This window comes from Dufourea novaeangliae, unplaced genomic scaffold (assembly GCF_001272555.1).
Source record: "Dufourea novaeangliae isolate 0120121106 unplaced genomic scaffold, ASM127255v1 scaffold16, whole genome shotgun sequence".
Lineage (NCBI taxonomy): Eukaryota > Metazoa > Arthropoda > Insecta > Hymenoptera > Halictidae > Dufourea > Dufourea novaeangliae.
The window spans coordinates 1687544-1708643 of record NW_015373891.1 but is presented as its reverse complement, the minus strand read 5'-3'; the positions used below and the strand labels follow the sequence as shown (position 1 = coordinate 1708643).

General features: G+C 39.7%; 1 protein-coding gene across 2 annotated transcripts in view; it reads left to right on the top strand.

The window, feature by feature from the left end:
• Positions 1-310: 310 nt before the first annotated feature.
• Positions 311-21100, top strand: part of LOC107188687 (AF4/FMR2 family member 4) — a 302199-nt gene continuing 281409 nt past the window's right edge. For both annotated transcript variants that reach the window (XM_015577030.1, XM_015577023.1), the window contains exon 1: positions 311-399. In XM_015577030.1, coding sequence (XP_015432516.1) covers positions 338-399 — 62 coding nt within the window. In that variant the 5' untranslated portion in view covers positions 311-337. The remainder of the gene's footprint in view (positions 400-21100) is intronic.

Genomic DNA, 21100 nt, shown 5'->3' with positions numbered 1-21100 from the left:
CGTCGTCTAGATAATTGGCGAGAGAGTGTCGAGCTTAGTGGTGAAACGTATTACAGCGAAACTTCGCTTGACAGTGCCTCTGTTGGCCGGCCCGTTATCTCTGTTGGCGGGATGGTTCTCGAGGAGATGCACGGCTAAAACCGTGTACATAAACTGACGATACCGACGCGACTCAAGTCGAGGATACAAAACACCTTAACCGTGTAGCCGTATATATATATGTATACATTACATCGTAGGGTACGGTGAATGGAAAGTTAACAGATCACGCGACAGTGATGCAGTGCCGTAGTGTCAGTGCCAAGTGCCACGTGCCTATTGCTTGGATTACTTGAAGATGCCGTCGTCCGGTGGATACTATGACGACAGGAATCCTTTGCTCAAGGGCACCTTATCCAGGTAAGTCGACCACGTGGATTCGTAACTTTTTTTTTGCCGCATTAATTGTTACTCTTAACGTCGTAAATGCCACCTTGTGATCCGATTACGAGACTGTACGATTCGAATTACATGATTTCGAAGTGGCTTGAGTAATTTTAAGATTGTTAGGAAGATAATCTTTAACCCTGTAACGTCGAGTGCGATGTTTTTGGAACTTTTGGTTATAACTTATACGATACAGAAAGTGGAATGTTTAGGGAGATTACATTTTTTATTTATATTTTTTTTATATAGTAGTTTTTTTTACTTGTTACCGGTCATTCTAGCGGCAGGTGGTTGAAATGAACGGTTCTTAATTCTTTTAGTACCTTTCTTCTTAATACCTTTGAACCGATATATCGGCTTTCCATTTTTAATATAATTTAAACACATGTAACGACACTTTCTTCATTTTTTAAGAGAAATATGTTGATTTTAATAGATACCTCAAAAATCGCATATTTTTCAAGGTATTTTTAGACGGTACTTGGAAAATTTATAATGTACTATAAGGGTTAAGAAAGAACTTCTTAAAAAGAAACGGGTTCTGAAAATGAAAATTCAGGCGTTATAGGGTTAAAGGTCATTATTCGCAATAATAATTTATTTCGGTGAAAATATCGGAATACAAAACATGCAATATACTGTATCTGTATAATTGGTGCTCTTACGACGAGTTTGAAATTCAAAGTTGAATAATATATTATTATTGTTTGCAATCAACGTTAAATCCATTGCTGAAAGTATGTATTAAATACAATATTTCTCTGTCCCCCGTCAAGTGCAAAGATCATTTTCACTCGTTGTTTTAACAGATGTTTACAAACAATTTTAATTGCTCGCAAACCAAATGTCCGAGAACCGAATCCGGTATAAAACTCCGGCGAACTTTTAATATGTATTTAACATAAAACGTTTACGTTCACCTCTTACGTTGACCTCTTGCCATTCTTCACCAATCGCGTTGCATCTTGTCCCGAGAATAAATTTTCACGTTGTTGTTTTCACGCACCTTCGGGTCTCGCGTTAAAGTTTAATGGATTCACCGAAGGAAATCGTAAAAAAAAAAAAGGAAATGGAAATGCATTAGTTGTCGGACACGCGATTGATGGTTATTCGAAGCGTTTATTTCAGAATTATTGTTTAAAAGAAACTTCGTCCACGGGGTTGGATACGATTTCCGTCGCGATTCCGAGAAAAATTAACGACCACGGAGGATTGTTGATAACGAGGCGAAGGAAAGTGTGACACCAGAGATTCATTTTAGCCGATTATCCGACGACCAGTCGGTTGATCTCCTTGATGGCTAACCGGTCTTCGGGTTCGCTTCTGTTTTTAAATACAGCCGTCCTCCGTTCCAGCGTGCTCGACCGCGGGGCCACCGTCTCTCGAATCGAATCGAATAATTCGTCGATTATCTCTCGAACGGAATGACTCGTTCCACCACTATTTGCAAACGTTAATGGACGCTGTCGATCTCCTCGACTCTATACCGGGTGATCCACCGGGAACTTTGAAAATGGATTGCTTCATAGGCAACCTTGTTGATAATTATATTCGACTCCCGTTAAATGCAAATACCTGTTCTTTATCCCGATAATGAACTGTAACTTAATATAAAGTTTGTATATTGTATCATGAAAAACGTAACAGATTCATTTATCTTATGTAATTGAATATTATAATTGAACACTTAATCGGCTTCAAGAGTGTCAACAGAGACGGTAGCGAATTATAATTTATTGTTTGTTGTATTAGTACATACAGGATGTATCGTAATATGTGGACTGAACTTCGTCACCGGTTGTTAGAAAACGTAGAAACGATAACGAAAGTTAATATTAGTTTGTGTTCTATTTGACCTTGGTCCTGAGTTTCAGCCATTTTGGTACTACAGTAATTCGTGACTAAATTTAAAATATCTATAACCAGTTTTAAAGGTTTTAAGAAAATTGAATTTTCCCTACTAAAGATTCTGTAGATTTGTTATATTCAATTCCATATGTTATATGGAATTGATTAACCGAACTATTAAAGTTACTAAAGTATTCTTACATACCACTTGGTGTCCCCTTTTTTCGAAAGGAAATGTTGTAATTTTCAAGTTGACGACTGCAGGTTTCCAGACAGATCGAAGTCGGCCATTTTGAGCACATCATATAAAGATTCGTATATTATTCCAGTATGAAAGTGATCATGACACGGGAATATGGTAAACCAAGGCAAATATTTGCAACTTTTTTTCGTTGTTGTTTGGTCTTCCATCCACCCAATGAACTGGATTCCACGTGTTACGGTACCACCCTGTGGATACACGAAAAAACCTTCATAAAGAAAAGTAAACAGGTTAGGAACGTCTTGCAAACTTGCAGACCGAGAGCGCAGTGTGTCGATCGAAGGTCTTGTTTTTATACACGGACTGCTCGAAATGCACCGTCAGCTTTTTGCTTCTCGCCGAATAACGGTTAGGGTAATGCGATTATCTGTCACAGTTTAGTGAATCGATACGTTCTAATGAAGAATTTGTGAATCCTTAGAGCAAAATCAATAGAACGCGATCAAGTGCAATTGGAATTGTTCATCAGACAATTCATGCGAATTCTCCTTTATTTACTTATTAGACAATATTATTCTTAGATTGCAGATTTTATGCTTACAAATTAAATTCACAAAAATAAAATCAATTCATAAAGAAATTTATTAAAAAAAAATACATTCAGCATTCTGTTCAACTTTCCGAGGGTTAAATTCTCGAATGAAAAACGTAGCCAACAGCCCCTTTATTGATTCCTCAGCGGACCCCAATGATAAACTTACAACGAATGTAACCACGGAAAGGTCCATCGGTCGATTTTCACGAAACTTGGTAAAAGTGTCCTAAATACTCCTAAATAAACGTATGTAACAAGCTCTTTCATGCAAATGAAAATTGGGAGTATTTAGGACGGTTTTACTAACAACGGACCCCAACTTTTTTCGTCCTATTAACCCTATATAAGCTCTACCCTTATAGAAACCAAAAAAATACCGGTATTTATTTCAATTTTCGGTAATATATCGGTTTCGGTATAACTTTGATGGCATAATACCGGTATCTGAATCATACCGGTTTAAGTCCCTGGTTGAAAGCGTAGAACGCTTGTTGATCGCGTTTAATCGTTTCGTGGAGTGCACGCGAGGCGACGCTGTGTCGCGAGGCGTCGGCTTTTATGCACACGCATGTTTCGCGCGTTCGCTCGCTCGTTTCACGCGGTTAACGATGTCAGATAGGCGGCGTGGCGGCGACGGGGCTCGCGCTATCAGCGTCCGCCGCGGAACAATACCTACATAATTCCGTTTACATCTGTTCTTCGATCGCGCGGATGAAACTGTTGGACGATTCACACAAGGGAAGGCACGGAAGAGTCCCCATCCGATTTTTATGAAACTTCGAATGGTTGTTAAGCAGTCAAAAATAAGGGATACGTATTTTTTTTTATCGGCTGGGATGCGACTTTAAGGGGTGAAACCACCCTTCGAAGTTTCGACCCAAAAGTACTATCTCGAAAATCAGAGGAGATACATGAAAATTTCTAATGAACGAGGATTGCGGTTTTTTATTTATAATAATATGGTGCTAACAAATTGTCCAAAATATAATTTGTTTGTAACAAAAAAATTTCGGTTCAAAATTTCGAGGGGTGATTTCACCCCTTGAAGTCATGTCTCAGCCGATAAAAAAAATATGTATCCATTATTTTTTACTGCTTAACAGACATACGAAGTTTCAACTCCGTTCACACTTCCATGGCTTAGTATAGGTCTATTTTCATGTTTCTATTATTACTGTTGCTCTCCACAATATAAAATTATTACACTTAAAAAACTGCAGTATGTCGAAACCCGAAGTGGACCTGAATTTACATACATCTGTGCCGGTAATTATGAAACTGGGTACTGGGTATGAAACGATTAAACGAGTAAGTCACGTATTTGTCATTTCGAAAATTCTTTCGTAATGTAGGAACATAAATCGACGTAGCACAAAATAAGAGAAACCTTCAATTTTTTTTTTATTGCACTACTTTCATAATCACCGACACAAATATCGCAGGGCAGGCGAGATCGCCTGGCAACGGGATCGAGGTATACATATACGCGACATGCGTCCATTAAAGTCTGCTCGTCGAGGCAACTTCGTTAATGGACGAAATGAACGTTCAGCGAACCGTATCACGAGCCAGGTACCCAGAGTATCGTAATTGGTCGACACGGGACCGAACGAACAACGTACATCTACGCAAAACTGTCTCCAATAAATGCTTGCCGCTCGTAGGAACGGCGGCGTACGCGTCGAACGGGCACGAATCAATCGATTGGGGCGTCACGCGTGAAGCTCGAGGGCAGTGGACGGTAGAACCCGGTGAAGGGATATACAGCGTGTAACAAAAATGTTGGAGGACCCGGAAATGTGAGACTCGTGAGGTGATTTGAAACAAGTTTTTCCTTAGCAAAAATGTTATCCGAGACTTGGTTAACGAGATATTAACGAAAAACCCCCGACCAATCAGAGCGCGAGTCTGGCGGCCGAGTTCCCGCGGTATCGTCGGCAACCAATCGCAGCGCGTGGCCAACGTTGCCGCGGGAACTCGGCTGGCAGACTAGCGCTCTGATTGGTCGGGGGTTTTCGTTAATATCTCGTTAACCAAGCCTTGGATAATATTTTTGTTAAGGATAAACTTGTTTCAAATCATCTTACGGGTCTTCCATTTCCGGGTCCTCCAACATTTTTGTTACACCCTGTATATCGTCGAGGGACTTAAGCCGCCAGCGGTTAGGCTGGAAGCGTGACGAGTGCATCAGCTGACAGTGACCTAAAAACCGACGGGTATCGTTAGGAGAGCTTCTGGTTTCCGCATCGGCAGCCAATAAGGTCGATTAAGCGGGCAAACTTCACAGTAGACTCTCGAGATGTAAAAGACGAGATGTAATATGTGTAGAATACACGCGGTACATATAGTAGATATTTGTTTATTGCATCTTTCGGGTCTGTAGAGGGCCAAATTTCCAGGTACAGTACTCTGTCGATTATTGTCAAGCACTCGGGTCCGCGTCGCGACAAGCGTCGAATAGGAGAATTGCTTCAGACCCATGTAAATTTGTTTTTTTGTCCGAAGGATTGAGCCTCGGCAATTAAAACGGTTGGCAACAAAGTATGTGCTTGACAGGTGGGGATGACGCTGTGACAATAATCGTGTAGAAGCAGTCTGACAGTGATCGACCGAATACTGTATGATGCAATAAACGAAAGCCAATCACACGTACGCTCTTGCCGTTGATGGTCCGTCCACTTGTTTGACGTAGCTAAATATAGGGTGGGCTGGATGTACGCACTTTTTGTTCATCATACTATCTCCGTTATTTTTAGAGATATCAAAAAAGTTTATTTGAAAAAGTTATCGAGTATTGAAACATTTTATTAAAACAGTATTATAATAGTATTATATACAGTATGTAAACGGGCCTACATTAAACGAATGCCGACTGTATAACGAAGTGGCAAGAATCATTTTCTTGTTTTAGAACAAGCATGAGTAACCTTTCCTGGTTCTGAGGCCACGTGATCTATCTCTCTCCAAGTCAAGAGCCAAACTAAATAAATTCTGACAGATGCTACATTAACGGAAGTTCCACAGTGAAAAATCAACGAGTGCCTACTTTTACATGTTTTTTGCGCGACTCCTTAAATCTCTTAAAATTTACCTCTGTTGGTGAATTCTCGATCAGCTATCACATTTTTGTCTACCGTATTAGTTTGTCCAAAAGGATCGTAATTCAGGCCAAAAGAATTGTCTATACAGTACATTACTACCTCGATGAGTGTTCAAAGGCACATGCACTGACGGTTAAATATTTCATAAACTAATGTCCCTATGTTGCTAAAACAAATATCATTGACTTCAGAATTCCCAGCTCTATCAATGTGCTAAACCTTATTAAAAAGTCATCATTACACCTGAGCACTTTTCCTTGTTAGTGCCGAGGAGCCTTCGAGCACTCATCGATGTTTTACTGTACGTGGCTTAGAACGATCCCATCGAATCAAGCAATCCACAGGGTTGTTTCGTCACGTTCACTTCCAAGGGAGGTAGTTTCGTGGATTCGATTTGTTAGAGCCATCATCGAGGCGCAATTTCCGCGTCGATACGGTGGCGCAAGAAAGTCCAATGAGCATGTGCAACAAGTCTCGCGGGAGCGTCCTTGACCTCCCTTGCAGCCACGGTGAAATTCAACGGAATATCGAGGATCGGGGCAAACGGTGGAGGGAATAGAGTTTTGGCCGAGATGAGTTTCGTAATTGGGAGAGCGCTGAATCTGGAACAGGGTCGCGCGCTGCCCGTACAAAAATTATCCGCGGCTGTTACCTTGTCGCGAGAATTCCTCCTTCGTGGCGGGGACGGTTCGGGAAAATTCTCACGGAAAAATGGGTTCTACCGGGCGTTCGGTCGATCGACCTCGAGAATGTAACTTCCTTCCAATTCATTCAATTCATTCAAAGAATTGGCTGTTTACTCCGATCTCCATAGATTCGGATTTAAAAGTTAGTGAATCAAACCTCATTCCGGTTTATTTCGTATCGAAGGAAGAACATTAGGAACTCGATTATTGTCAACATCGTTTATCCGGACTTTGTTGAATGCAGCGTTTCATTATCCGAATTTCTGTGCATATCAGAAACATGTTTCTAATGGATTTTCGTTAACACTCTATACACATGCGAATATTGTTTAATAAATAGTGATTTTTTGTTTTTAGTAGTTTGCATAATCAAGGTTTTACTGTAATATTTTAATCGTAAATCTGGAGTTGTGTTAAGGTGTGTATCCTTGTATCGTATCACCGTTGCATATCGTCGTATTGTGTCACCATATGATTTTACCTCGCTTGAGTGTTGATGGAGTCATCCCCACTTCTTCAGTCATTTCTCTGTTTCACTCATTCTCAGTGAATCTAAACGTTTCGATCCTCTGTTTAGTACATTTCGTATGTCGTCATTTTGTGGTACAAGCCTTTTATAATTAAATTCCTGAAACTTTTTGAACATGGCAGTAGTTCTGTTCGATTCTGTCCCCGTGTTATGCCTTTTTCGCGTGTTCCACTGATGTAACCGATTCCATTCGACTTTCTACAAGCAACGCACGGTTCGACCGACTGGTAAACACTGTCTGTCGCTCTTCTACGAACGAACATCAGCTCTCGAACCCACTCGTCGATAAGTGCGTCACGTATTCGTAGGAAGTAGGAAGTTGTTGAAGCGTTGAATACCAGAGAGATGTTTAGAAATTAGGTTTACAGAAGCAGTGCTTCTGGTGTTTAAGTGGGCGAGTCTTGAAGGACGGTCAGCGCGACGAGAGGGTGGAGCGTCGAGTGAAATTTAAGAGGGTAAAGCGAGCTGGAGTGCCTTGGGAAGTCGAAATTCTATTTAACACTTCTGCGTTTTGAGCAGAACTGGGTAGAATTTTATTTGCATAAATCACAGCGAAAAGAAACAGTTATACCTACCTACATAGGAATGTCAAAAGATACACGCAACCTCGAGATTTTTTCTGGCGATAGTAATGCTGATCGAAAAGTAAATTTTTTGCATTGCAAATAGTGACCCGAAATCTAGCAATGTGATAAATTTGGTCAGAAACAATACGGATGATATAGACATTTTTACGAGACGCGTTTTTCAAGCTAGGATTTTACTGTAATATTTAAAGTAATATTTAAAATAAAGATGTTATATCTGTTATATACAATGAAAAATGATGATTGACCCATAAAACAGAGAGACCAATAGAATATTTAGATTCGCTATCTAAACACTCGTCGTATTCTATTAATGAAAAGAGCTAGAAGTACATAAAAATAAAAAAGATCGACACGATTGAGCAATCAGTCCAATTTATCTGTTTAGATACCTGTCAGTCCGTTCTTATATTTATTCAACGAAACATGGACTACTTTTTTTTTATCCTTCCTTTCGTCGTTCGAGGTTCTTTGTCCAGATTTCATCTAGATCTCGTATCTCGATCCGAACGCAATTCAACGCAGGAATCGGCGACTGGTAATATGCGAAGCGTGAGTTTCGTGATTTTTATCGAGCAAAAACGCTAACTCGATGGCCGATTTCTCGGTGCAGAAATGGCCAAGAAGCAAATCGCGACGCGAAGAGAAAGTGGCACTAAGCACCGGCAACAATGCCCAATGACAGTAATCGTCGACCTGCGACGATCCGTGAAGCATCCTTGGAATTTCCGATAGTTCACGAAGAAAAGACCTGTTTAATGCCGCGTTTAAAAAAGTTAACGTCTCTGGCCCCCCCACCCAGACACCGATTGCTCGGTTTGCCCGTGGTGTATTTTTAACTGGCGACATGACGCAACATTATCCCCGCGAAATGGTGTCCCAGCGGGGCTTGTTAAAACCCGGTCGAATCATTGTGGTGCCGTGTCTTCGTTTCTTGGACCTAATTTCAGTAGAAAGCTAGAAGGATAGCGAGTTTTTGGAGCGTGGTGATATTAAAGTTCAATTGAATTATATATCATAGTATACGTAGATATATCACAGTATACGTCACTTTCGAATACAGTAAACACTCGATGAGTGTTCGTGTGACTTAATGAGGTTTAGCACAGTGATAAATCTTGGAATTCAAAACCAAATAATATTTGTTTTAACCACATATGGGCATTAGTTTATGAAATATTTAATTTTCATTGTCTTGGTACCTTCGAACACTCATGAAAAATTTACTGTAACCAAAAATTTTTACCATCTCTTAAACTCTACTTTTGTCACGAACGAAAGATGTGTTCCATTTCTGCGATCAACAGTATCGCGTGCACCGAAAGTACAAAAATACATACCTGCTCTGTACGTCAAGGGGTTTCGAAGAAGTCGGGAGAGCTAAGCAATTTGGATCACCGAATGATACGTGTACATAGTCACGTTTCCATCGGCCAGCAACGAGAAATTCATTAATCAGGAGACGAAGCACGTAGAAAAGAAAAAGCAGGTTACTGTACCAAGAACCCTGCATACCATTGGAACCCTGTGGTTAAGATAATGAGAAAAGAAGCACGGCGCCATCGTCTTCTCGCCCCTCGTTGACGCGTCTCCTCGCCCTTATCCTCCTCCTTCTTCTCTTTCACGCCAAGCCGCCTGCCTTGACGTCCAGTCGACGCCTGACACGTGTGTAACTCGACACAAATTGCTGATGTATCGACCTTCGCCCGAAGACAATCGGTATATATATATATATATACACGAGGCTTTTCCGATTCCACCGGGGGGAAATTGGTACTCGAGACCTGTGTGTGTGGACGAACGGTGCTCGAGCGATTCTAACCGCGACAGGAACATACTGCGAGTGTCATTCAGCCAGCCGTGTACAGTGCTTCTTAACCTGTTAACCGGGCAAGACGGGTTAACTCGTCGTTTATCAACGTCAACCGTATCTTCGCGACAGTACAGATGCCTCTCGATTATAGTCCCCAACTCGGGTCCGCGCCGGGACAATAATCGCATACAGGGTGTAGACTCCTCTCGATTATCGTCCCAAACACTGGTCCGCGTTGGGACAATAATCGCATACAGGGTGTACAGACTCCTCTTGATTATCGTCCTGAACTCGGATCCGCGCTGGGACAATAATCGCATACAGGGTGTACAGACTCCTCTCGATTATTGTGCCAAACACTGGTCCACGCTGGGACAATAATCGCATACAGGGTGTACAGACTCCTCTCGATTATTGTCCAAAACTCGGGTCTGCGCCGGGACAATAATCGCATACAGGGTGTACAGACTCCTCTCGATTATTGTCCCAAACACTGGTCCACGCTGGGACAATAATCGCATACAGGGTGTACAGACTCCTCTCGATTATTGTCCCAAACACTGGTCCGCACTGGGACAATAATCTTATAGAGTCACTCTGCAACAAAAATAGAGGGACAACAAAATATTCGCTTGACAGGTTCCACGACCTGGACAATAATCGTGTAGAACAAGCAAGACAATAATGGAGAAGAGTCTGTAACAAAAATGTTGCAGGACCCGGGAATGATTTGAAAAACTCGTGAGATGATCTGAAACAAGTTTTTCCTTAGCAAAAATGTTATCTGAGGCTTTTTTAACGAGATATTTTCATTAATTTATCCTATACCTGATTGTCTGAAATTGTGTACTGCAAAAAGGCTAATAAAGCTCCGGTACATGTTCATTTGGACCCGACCAGAATATATTAGAATCTACCATTAACAGGGAAAATAAATTTCAGCTTCAGTCTAGCTTCCACGTAATAATCGAGGATTACAGAAGTTGGTATCGAAGTTTCAAGAGGCAACAATTACGATAGTTCCTCTCGTTGCCAGGTTTTGAGGAAACGGTGATTTCAACTCGCCGCAATCAGCATTCCAATATAAAGATATTAAGTGGACTTAGAAGGTTCTCGTTCAGGTTATATAATCGTTCCATCAATCGATTGTTACACATAAGTACTATCGTTCGTTTATCGCGTATCGATCTCGACAAGTAGTATTTTTTTTTTTCTTACATCGACTTTGTCTACCGACCGTAAACAATTAAATTCAAACAATCCGTTCATCCATATACATCGCGCATAAGTTAGGCGAGACCTTGTTTGTGACTAACACCAGCTCCTTCCGTCCGAAGGAAACCTAAATTACTCTTTCCAGCACTACTAAATCAACTATACTCCGATTCCCTGCCGTACGTAACACGGAATCGAATCAGCTGAGAGGACGGCATATCTCCTCACTCCTTCCTCCTACACGTGCACGCTTCCGAGTTGCCAGGCGGAATCTCATTTGTCCTTATTCATTTAATTATACCCGGTTGCGCGAGGAACGACGAACGAGGACAGGCTCGATTCAATATTTTCTATCGTTTCTTCGCCACGATGAATCGTCGGTCTCTCCCCTCGATCAAGGTACAAAGTTATCAGCTGACTAATTAATTACACCTATTAAAGCAATTACGCCGATTCCGTTTCTATCCGGCCGCGAGGGAGCGAGAAAGAGAGCTCAGCCAAACGGGATGGGTTTGCCTTTCGAACGCCCTCCGGCCGCGCGATAATCAAAATAAAAGGGCACCGCTATCGTCTCCACCCTTCGCGGCCCCGACCTTTCCACCCTATCACCGTGTACGCCCCCTTTTCCACCACCCCTCCCCCCGTGGTTTCTCATTATCTCGCTTGTATTCCACGGTCGTAGCGCGCGTTCGATACCAGCCCGGAGTGAAAACGCCGTTTGGCCATCGGAGGAATTCGAAGCTAGGAAGGATCGCAGGGATGCACAGTGTGGTGTCCAGTAACAAAATTTAGCAGCTCATACCAGAGTTGAGCAGTATTTTATTCGAATAATAAATAGCGTCAGAGTTGGGCAGAATTTTATTCGAATAATACACAGTGAAAAGGAGCAGTATTTAAGGGTGTCGTTCTGAGCTTTAAACAGTTAATGAGATTAAATAATTGTTCCACAAATGTCAATTCATTTATGAAGAAGTATTATTTTATTATAAAAATGTTAATTTCCACGTTTAAACAATTAAAAATGACGAAATATTTTTTTTATCTTTTATTCGTTATTCGAAACATTTTATCTCGATTATGAGTTTGCCCATCTCTGGATAGCGCAAAGCAGCAGTATTTAAGATCGTAAGAGTGAGTTTTTTTTCAAACGTAAGATATTTGTTATTGATTAGTTTAGCTGCTAAATTTTGATTCTGGACCACTATTGGACGCCGCGATTGAGGACGTTGCACAGTGGTCTAGAATCGACATTTACCAACATGAATTTGTCAGAAACAAATTTCTGTTATCTTCGAAAACACTCATATAGACTTATTATTATCCATGAAAGATTTGTTCCATGCATTATTCTTCTATTCAGACCATTTCGTTGCATTTAAACACTTATTTCTTATTTAGTGGTCCGCTCGTAATCTACTGTCCTACTGTAATTGCGATTTTAAGTATGAATAAATGTCATATTTTTAGATCAAGGAAGTAATGCTTCTATTTCAGTCAGACATGAATGTGAATATTTGCCGAAGATGTTTAATTCTTTATCTGATTTAGCACTCTTCCTTTAGATTGATTACGTCGAAATGAATTTGTGTTTCTGGTTCGCAAGTTGTTACTATGTTTGCTCTTGTAATTTGGTTGGAAACAATTCGTCACGGATCACATTTGATTTTTAGTATTCCGTTCACTTAATTGTATTTACCTTCATAAGTAGGTTTAATTAAATGTATTTACCTTCTTAAGTAGGTATTACGAGGTATGCAGTACAAATAATGCATGATATAAATAATGTTATGTAATACAAGGAAACTAAATGAAAACTTTGTACCTTGTACGATTTTTTTAAATGTAAACTGTAAAATTCGAACTGTCATGCATACATACAGGTCGGTACAGTTTCTTATGAAAAATAGAAGGGTACAGTAGCTTCGAAAAGTCATTTAAAGATCAACTGTATTTAACATAACGTTCCTCCAAAATTCTGCTAAAATAAGAGCTGAACACGCTAGTGAATTTAAATGACAAAAAAAAGGCATAAAAACGTGTCGGCCTATAGCAATACGATGTTCATCATTATAACTCAATTCAAACAATTTAAAGAGAGCGTTAATTTGTACATACAGGGTGTCTCAGCCACGGCAAATCGTAAAAACTAATATAACCATCCCCGAAATCTTGTTAGTTGTGTACACAGGGAGAATATGTTATTCGCGGCGGCTTTAATTCCGCCTGGGACCATTATCGAGTTCTGGCGCCTTGGGCTACGCGAGTATATCCTCGAAATCTATAGGCATCGTAGACGCGGGGCGAAACCTTTAAATTAAGCGAGGTGCGAAGAAGGGTGACTGTGTGTGCTGAACAATCAAACAAACGAGACTGGCTTTTGATGCCCCCTTTTCGGATCCTCTTGGGCGGTGCTGATGCGGAATGTTTTCACGAAACGAGAACCCTGTTGCTATTTGTAATTTAAACAGTTTTTTTAGTCAATTTGAAATATGCTTGAATTACGTTTATTAGAATATGTTGGGAGTTATTGACACGGGGTTTGGATTACAAAATGTTTTTGGCAAGAGGAGTTTAAATATTTTTTCTTCCATCACTGTCTATTCGTGTGGAAAATATTTTTGCCCTCCCCCCCTCCCTTCCTAGAGTTACAAAATTTTTTTGTAATATTTAATATTACAGTATAATTTGAAATACGACCAACAGCCTCTATTAACAAAATGCATACATTTTTAAGAATTTATGACTTTAAAAACAAAATAAAGTGTGTCTAGCTACGCACAACCTTTTTCGCTGTGGCGGTCGATGTGTTAATATTTTTTATTCGAATTTTCCCAGTGCTGAAACACTACGAATCGTTTCGAAATTAAGATTCAAACGCCCATCGCTAGTTGCATTGTGTGTAGATTGGAATCAGTGCATCAGAAGCGGTTTGCATCGATGCAGGAACTTTCTCCCAATTAACCATGTTTTTGCCCATTTCCGTTTGGTCTGTTAATTTTTTTATTTTGTACAATCACTAAACCCCCTATTGTTGATAATTACACCGGTGTTTTATCACGGAACAGACAATGTGGAAGAACTTCATACATTATTCAAGGTATTTAAATGCCTTCAATAGTGTGTTTTTGGCGTCAAATGTAGGTTGCTATGCACTTAGCTGCAATGTTGTTATAAATACCGACTGTGAAAAGTTAAATAGGAACACACAAATGCACTGCATTTTTTTATTGGCATTTATTTACAATCGTGGGAACTCTTGCATAGACTTAATATTAAAGCGTGTTTTCAAATGTGACACGAGGTGACCGTTCAGTCCTGTAAAAGAAATTAAATAAAATATTAAAGAAGGATGTAATCGACGTTGATAAATGGGTATCGAGTGATCCTTTTGTGTGACCACCTATATTAATCATAGTCACCAAACTTTTGTGTAACAAATTTTCATCGCATTGGAATTTGGGTAACTTCCTCAGAAATAAGTAATTTGTAACGAATGTGAAATTTGGAAGGTTATAGGTGGGAGTGTGTTTCGTTCGGAATTTTTGTCGACTAAAAAGAGACACTTGGCAAATAAAGCGTCAGGCATAATCTTATCTGGGGAGTCACACTGTCAAGGCGAAATGTTGGCCGATCGAAATGCACGTTAGTTTCGTGATTCGATGGTTTTGTTACGTTAGTTAACCCCTTTTTAATTTAAGCGATGTGACAATTTGCGTATCGATCTTCGATAATTTAAATATTCTGAAGAATTAAACGTACTTTTAGAACGAATTTTGCAAATCATTTTGCATTATACATCTACGAGTAATGGGTGCAAAGTTCTCTTTTTCTTTCGGCACTGCATTTTTATACAGGATGAACTAACAAAAATAACCTCTAAATGTATGGAAGTGAGATACAAGTTTTTCGAACAACAACTGTTTTACAAAATAATCATTACAACCGTGTAATGGCATCATTCGCACCAAATTACTTTTATTTAAAAGATTTCCCTTATTCCCACAGAATCCAAAATATACAAGGTGGTATTTTTTAATCGTCTAGCCACTATAGTACATGTTTACACGGATACACTGAAACAAGAATTATTTGCGCACACGAATCTGTTATAATAAATACACTGAACTGACTAGAAAAGGTTAATAGTTCGTTATTTACATAATCTAAACTTAGATAATACAATCTAAGGTCAGATTACGTAATTTATTACGTACTACGATAAATAAATAATTTCTACAGTTTAATGCTTAAACTACGATATAATCTTAGAATCCATAAAATTATTTCAGAAACGTCCCTAGTAGCACAGAAATATTGAAAAAATATTTTTTTAGCCACACTTTTTAATATGAAATAAATATTGAATCCAAATGTTGTATACATATACAGGAAATATAAAATACATGTTTCCAATATTAAATATATATCTATTTTATATTAGGAAAACAATATTTTTTTCGTAATATGAAAAGAACATTGTATGTATATTTAAATATTAAAAAGAGATTGAATCTCTTTTAACATTCGATATAATTATATATAATTTTGTGCTACTAGGGGTGGTTTGTGCAAATGTTTTTTTTTTGCAATCCTTTGTATGTATAAAATTTCTGCGTTTACACGATGTTAGCAGCAAAAGGGTTAATTTTCTTACTGGTACAATGCAATAAAATTTCGCGTCGAGGTTCGAGAACGGCGTGAAAGAAATGATTCTCGCGGATTTACGCGACTCGACGATCGAGGGAATCGTGGCGCGGCTGATCACGGGCACCGTTGATAATTTCGTCGAAGAGAAAGGCCGCGGAGGCGCTTTCGCCAGCTGTTTCGCTCGAAGTTGGCTCCACTGTAACGGGCCGTGGAATGTAGCGAAGAATGTAGCGATACTCTCTTTTAAAAATAGAGAGTCTTCTCTGGATCGGACTGGTGTCTCGATCGTTCGACTTTGGACGTGCCGCGATAACGTTTGATAATAAACGGACGATAATAACATTGTGATAAATCGCAGGGGGGGATAGAAGCCGTCGCGACAATGGGGGACACGATTTTTCGGTTTACATTTTCAAGATTCAATTGAAGCACGATACATCGTTGAGCATTTATAATTAGACAGTGGATGTTTATGAATTTATAGCGTCCCCTGACATGCAAGACATAGGAAAATAAACATTCGAATAAAATTTAATATTGTTTGTGCATTATTATTAACATATTAAAACACATAGTACTGAAAAGAAATTTCTATGCAATTTTTGTTTTTTTTTTATATTAGTCTCCGAAATTATAAATATATTTATAATATTCTCAGGCAACTATACGTAAATGTTTATATTCAAAGTTGATGGTTCACTTTTCACCTGTGGTTCGAAAATAACTCGTATTATTGTACTATCTCAGTTTTTGAGGTGTAACCTATATATGATCGATGATTCAGAAGAAAATCGGAACATTCGAGCAACTTGGCCAGTACACAGTAACGCTGTAACATTTGACACAGTTTTTGGTTCCCAATTCCGAAATTAATCTTTATGATGAGATACTGAACGAAGCAAATTTCGTGAAGGCCTCTGAATTTCGATAAGGTTAGGATAACTACTCTGACCGATCATGGTTTACATGTATCGTTAAAGCAGTTGCTTTCGTTATTTGGACTTTCCATGGGTGTTACTTTGGCAGTGAACGTGTTAATAGGTGAGTTGGGTCGGCCAGTCGACTTTGACTCAGCAACGAGTAGATCCATTAAGAGAGAAATTTCAGATTGTTTCGAGGAGGCCAGGCAGTCGGTCGTTGCGCCAACGCCCACGTAACCGTGTCGTTCTGTCTGCGAAACGTCCCCACCACGATCCGTTCTCGTCGCTTTCCTTGGCGCGTACGAGGGCAGCCTTGCGCTTGGAACTGTCGACCCAACTTGATGCCAGCTCGATTATTCGAACGCAATCGACTCGAATTTCCGTCGAATCCGACACTCGTACGTTCCCCCTTTTATCTTCGAACTGGATACAATTACTCGATTTCTAGTGACTTTTTTTGGGAGTTTTTTGAAGGATATTGGAAACGATACTCTTTTCGTACAGTCGAGTGTATTAACTCCTTCACATACAAAAAATTTGACGTCACAAAAACGGCCAATATTATAAGAAGAAAATATAGTCTTTTTGTTTTTATTTAAGTTTAAAAATTGGAATTTTTGTGAATCGTTTAAGTCAAATACTTCACAGAGGAAAAAGTACTTCCCTTATTATGTATCGAAAAATCAAGTAGAACGTAAAACACAATTTCTAGGACTAGATAGTTAGTACATGTTTCATAACAAAATCAAAATCCAATATAGGAGTAGGATTTTTATATGACACAAACATTTATTTTAAAGTCTGATTACCTTAAAACATCGCAATACAGATTGAATTTCGACACTTTATAGTAGTAGATGCGACATAAAAAAAATGAAGTAAATTTTACTTTTATTTTATTTTTTTTCCTGAGTACAATTAGATTATAGTACAAAGTAAAATCCTATAGAGATACACAGAGGTTACCTGTACATAGCTCTGGAGATACTTATCTATTAAAGATATAAGGAAAAAGACTTATATACTAAGTATTATAACTAAGAAATGTTACATGTATTTCGTAGGTTAGTATCGTAATTAGAAAATAAAATGAAAGGAAAAATTATATAGTTTATAATGTGTAATTTTGAAATGTGCAAAACTATGAAATTGAGCGACGTTATGTTATGATAAGCTACGTTAAGTTTAATAGTATCTTAAAGTATACAAATATTATAAATTACTTGATACAAGTGTGTTAAGTAGTGTTGACGACAGTGGTCATCGGCGACCTTCGTGGCGCCACCTGAAAGTCGAACGTTGGTCGTCGGTGACCCCCACGACAGTCACCGAGTTAAGGTCTTCCAGGTTCAGACACGAAGTAATACTGAGAGCCTGTGTGTCTCTGATCGATACTATAATAGTGCAGACTAGAATTTCTTGATTTCTCTGCAGTCCACTATAATAATGATAAAGAGTTAAAAAAACCTGTACCTTATATATTGTCATCAGCTTTGATAATCCATACTCCAGGTTGATCACTGGATTCAAGTTAAGCACCAAACGTTGGTAATACCCTACATCACGGGATGATACTCCAGACAAGGTTACCAAATTAGTCAAACTACTACACCCAGAATATTAAATAACAAACACTACACAGACAACTTGAGTTGAGCTTCTAGTCAATATTGGCATCTATCCATATGGCTTCTTACGTTATCCCTTACTGAGCAATACTTCAGACTTCGGAGACCTTGCACTTCAGCTGCATGTTCCTTAATTCTAATGATTAGGGCCCAGGAAAGAAATAATTCAGATCAATTATTCAATCTTCAGATTTGAACGAGGTCTACCACTCTCCAGTGTACGGTAAATCATCGATGAGTGTTCGAAGCCTCCTCGGTACTGACAAGAAGACGTGTAACGTTGACTTTTTAATGAGGTTTAGCACAGTGATAGAGCCTGGCATACTGAAGCCAACAATATTTATTTCAGCCGCATATGGCCATTATTGCATGAAATATTTAATGTTCAGTGGCGAGGAGCCTTCGAACACTCATCGATGATTTCCTGTATTCAGTACAAAAGATGCTACTCATTGCAGTGACCATTAAAAAAAAAAAAACGAAAAGAACGAAATATAAAAGATACCAATCCCGATCCTCCACGAAGCTACCCGAACGCAACAGACAGTAGCCTGGCGTAAGCGGCGTTCCTTGTTTTCTCGATTCTTCCATCGCGTCCGTTTATATTTGCGTTCCATCTGGCGGACCTGCGGCGAGACACGGCCACATGAAGACGAAAAGAATTCGTTTAAACCTCGCTACCGATCGTTTAGCATCGGCCACGCAGAAAGACTCGGCTCACGACGGGCGTTCCAATCGCGGCGTGTCGGTTAAGTTGCCCCGTGTTGGCCGTGCACCTCTAACACTTTCACCGGGCGGATTTCTAACGCGCCGCTCGAATCTTTCGTCCCGTTCGCACACGACCGTCCCCTCGAAAACGGATGCACACGCTTACGGAAAGTTCGTTAACGCTGGAAATAAGCACGTATCGTCGCGTCGCGGCGGACGGAACCCGAAACACACCTCCCCCTCCCCTCCCCCCGTTTTCAACCGGTTCCGTCGAGTCCACGGACGGTGAGATATCAACCGGTTGCCGGTCGATTATTCGATCGGTATTGGCTGGCTGGGATAATTCGGTTACGGTTTGCTGATCGCGACCGGCGTTTCATGTTAATCAGGTAATCGCGATTAACGTGCCAGTTGTGTAGTGTGTGCCGAAGTATACGTAGGAATCGGTTCGAGGACCTTTCGGAGAGTTTTATGTTTTAGCCCTTGAACGATCGACGGAAAACGGGGACGTTATGGACTGATATTGGGCTCACTTTTTTGGTTGTACAGTAATCTCGCGATAAGTGACTGCTGGATATGTAACCGTTAGGAATGTTCCCTATTTATACGTTATTACTTACACACGTGCGCACATCTTTGTTGCCTTCTGTGGCCAATAACAATGTTCAACAAATTGTACATTTTTCTCTACCTCGTAACCGTTAATCAGCATTTCTGGTGGATCTTCGTGAACTGAATATGAATCTGTAAACTGGTTTGTTCCAATACATCCAGTTTTTTGAAAAAAGAAATTTTTATGGCGTATTTTACGTGTTGAACCGTGGAGGAATTCCTGCGTGCCATATTGGGTCTCGATAATTACACGTTCTTAGAACTGCCCGTTTCTAGGGCCACAAATGCGGGTAATTATCGCGAGTCTACTGTGCATTAACCTTTGGAGTCCGGTGACCGAGTCCATTTGGACCCGAGCGTTAACTCATCGATTTATAAATATAATTTAAGCTAGTATAAGTACTAAGCTAGTAAAAAGGCAGAATTTTCATTCACAAACTGCTCGGTTTGTTCAGAAATGGCAATATTTTTCGAACGGAAATTTTATGTACGTTTTCGTTTTTGCAATCCATTTGTAGGTCAGCTTGTTCGTCAGTCGAACTGTTATGAAAGGACAGTCTTTTAAGAGGACAATAAAGTATCGAGTGTGATGAAGACTATGTTTATCATAATATGGACAAATAAAAGTGGTGGAAGATATGCAATCTTTAGAAAACAACGTACTTTTTTTCTTCAGACACCGCAGGTGTCCCGATACATTATCGACAAGAATGTATCTTTTATTTTATTTTTGGAGCAGGTTTACAAATAAGAATCGCCATGCATATAAGTATCAGGTATTCGAGTGTAAGGTTGAAAGTTGCTGCCATAGCAACAGTAAAATAATCGCATTGTTGATGAAACAATATAGAAACAACGGATACACATTTTTTTCCATTGTAAATTCTTAAGCCTTCAATACGTAAGCTCCTTCTTTACGGGAAACATCCAAGACGCTTAAAAACTTTCTGGTCTACAAAGGGGTTAAGGATGGACGATACTTTGTTCGTGAAATCTTTTCACTGAATCTTCATAAGAGGTTCTTCTGCATAATGCAGAAGTTCTATTAATGGGCGCAGTGGATTCTTACGGATTTCCTCCTTGTGTATTTGTGTTTAATCTTAGAACGGCTATTACAGGAATAGAATGGCACGGAGGAAAACGGAAGTCCTCGATCGTATCAATTGCCTTCAAGAATCACTCACTTTTTCGTATCGCCGAAAATAACGCGGATATTTCAGTTCCCGCTGACTCACTCCGTAACCACGATTTCGGGCAACATTGTGGCGCTTAAATATCAAACCAGCTGAACCCTTTTTTGCGCGAGGTAAATGCCACAGAACGAAAATATTTTCCGTCCAATCTAAAGCACTCACCGATTCGCAACACTTTATTCACTCACAGTCGTTTAACCGACTAATTGATCCTAGATGTCGGTTTATTCACCTAATCATTGTAACCCGGTCTGTTCAATAATAGGTAGTGTGTCAAGTTGTCAAGATTCCTAGATTGAAGGTTTCGACATACGAAAGGTTCCCAGACATGGCTTGAAAAGGTTACTTTTGTTATCCATTCTCTTCCTCTTAAAATTCCAAGGAAACTCG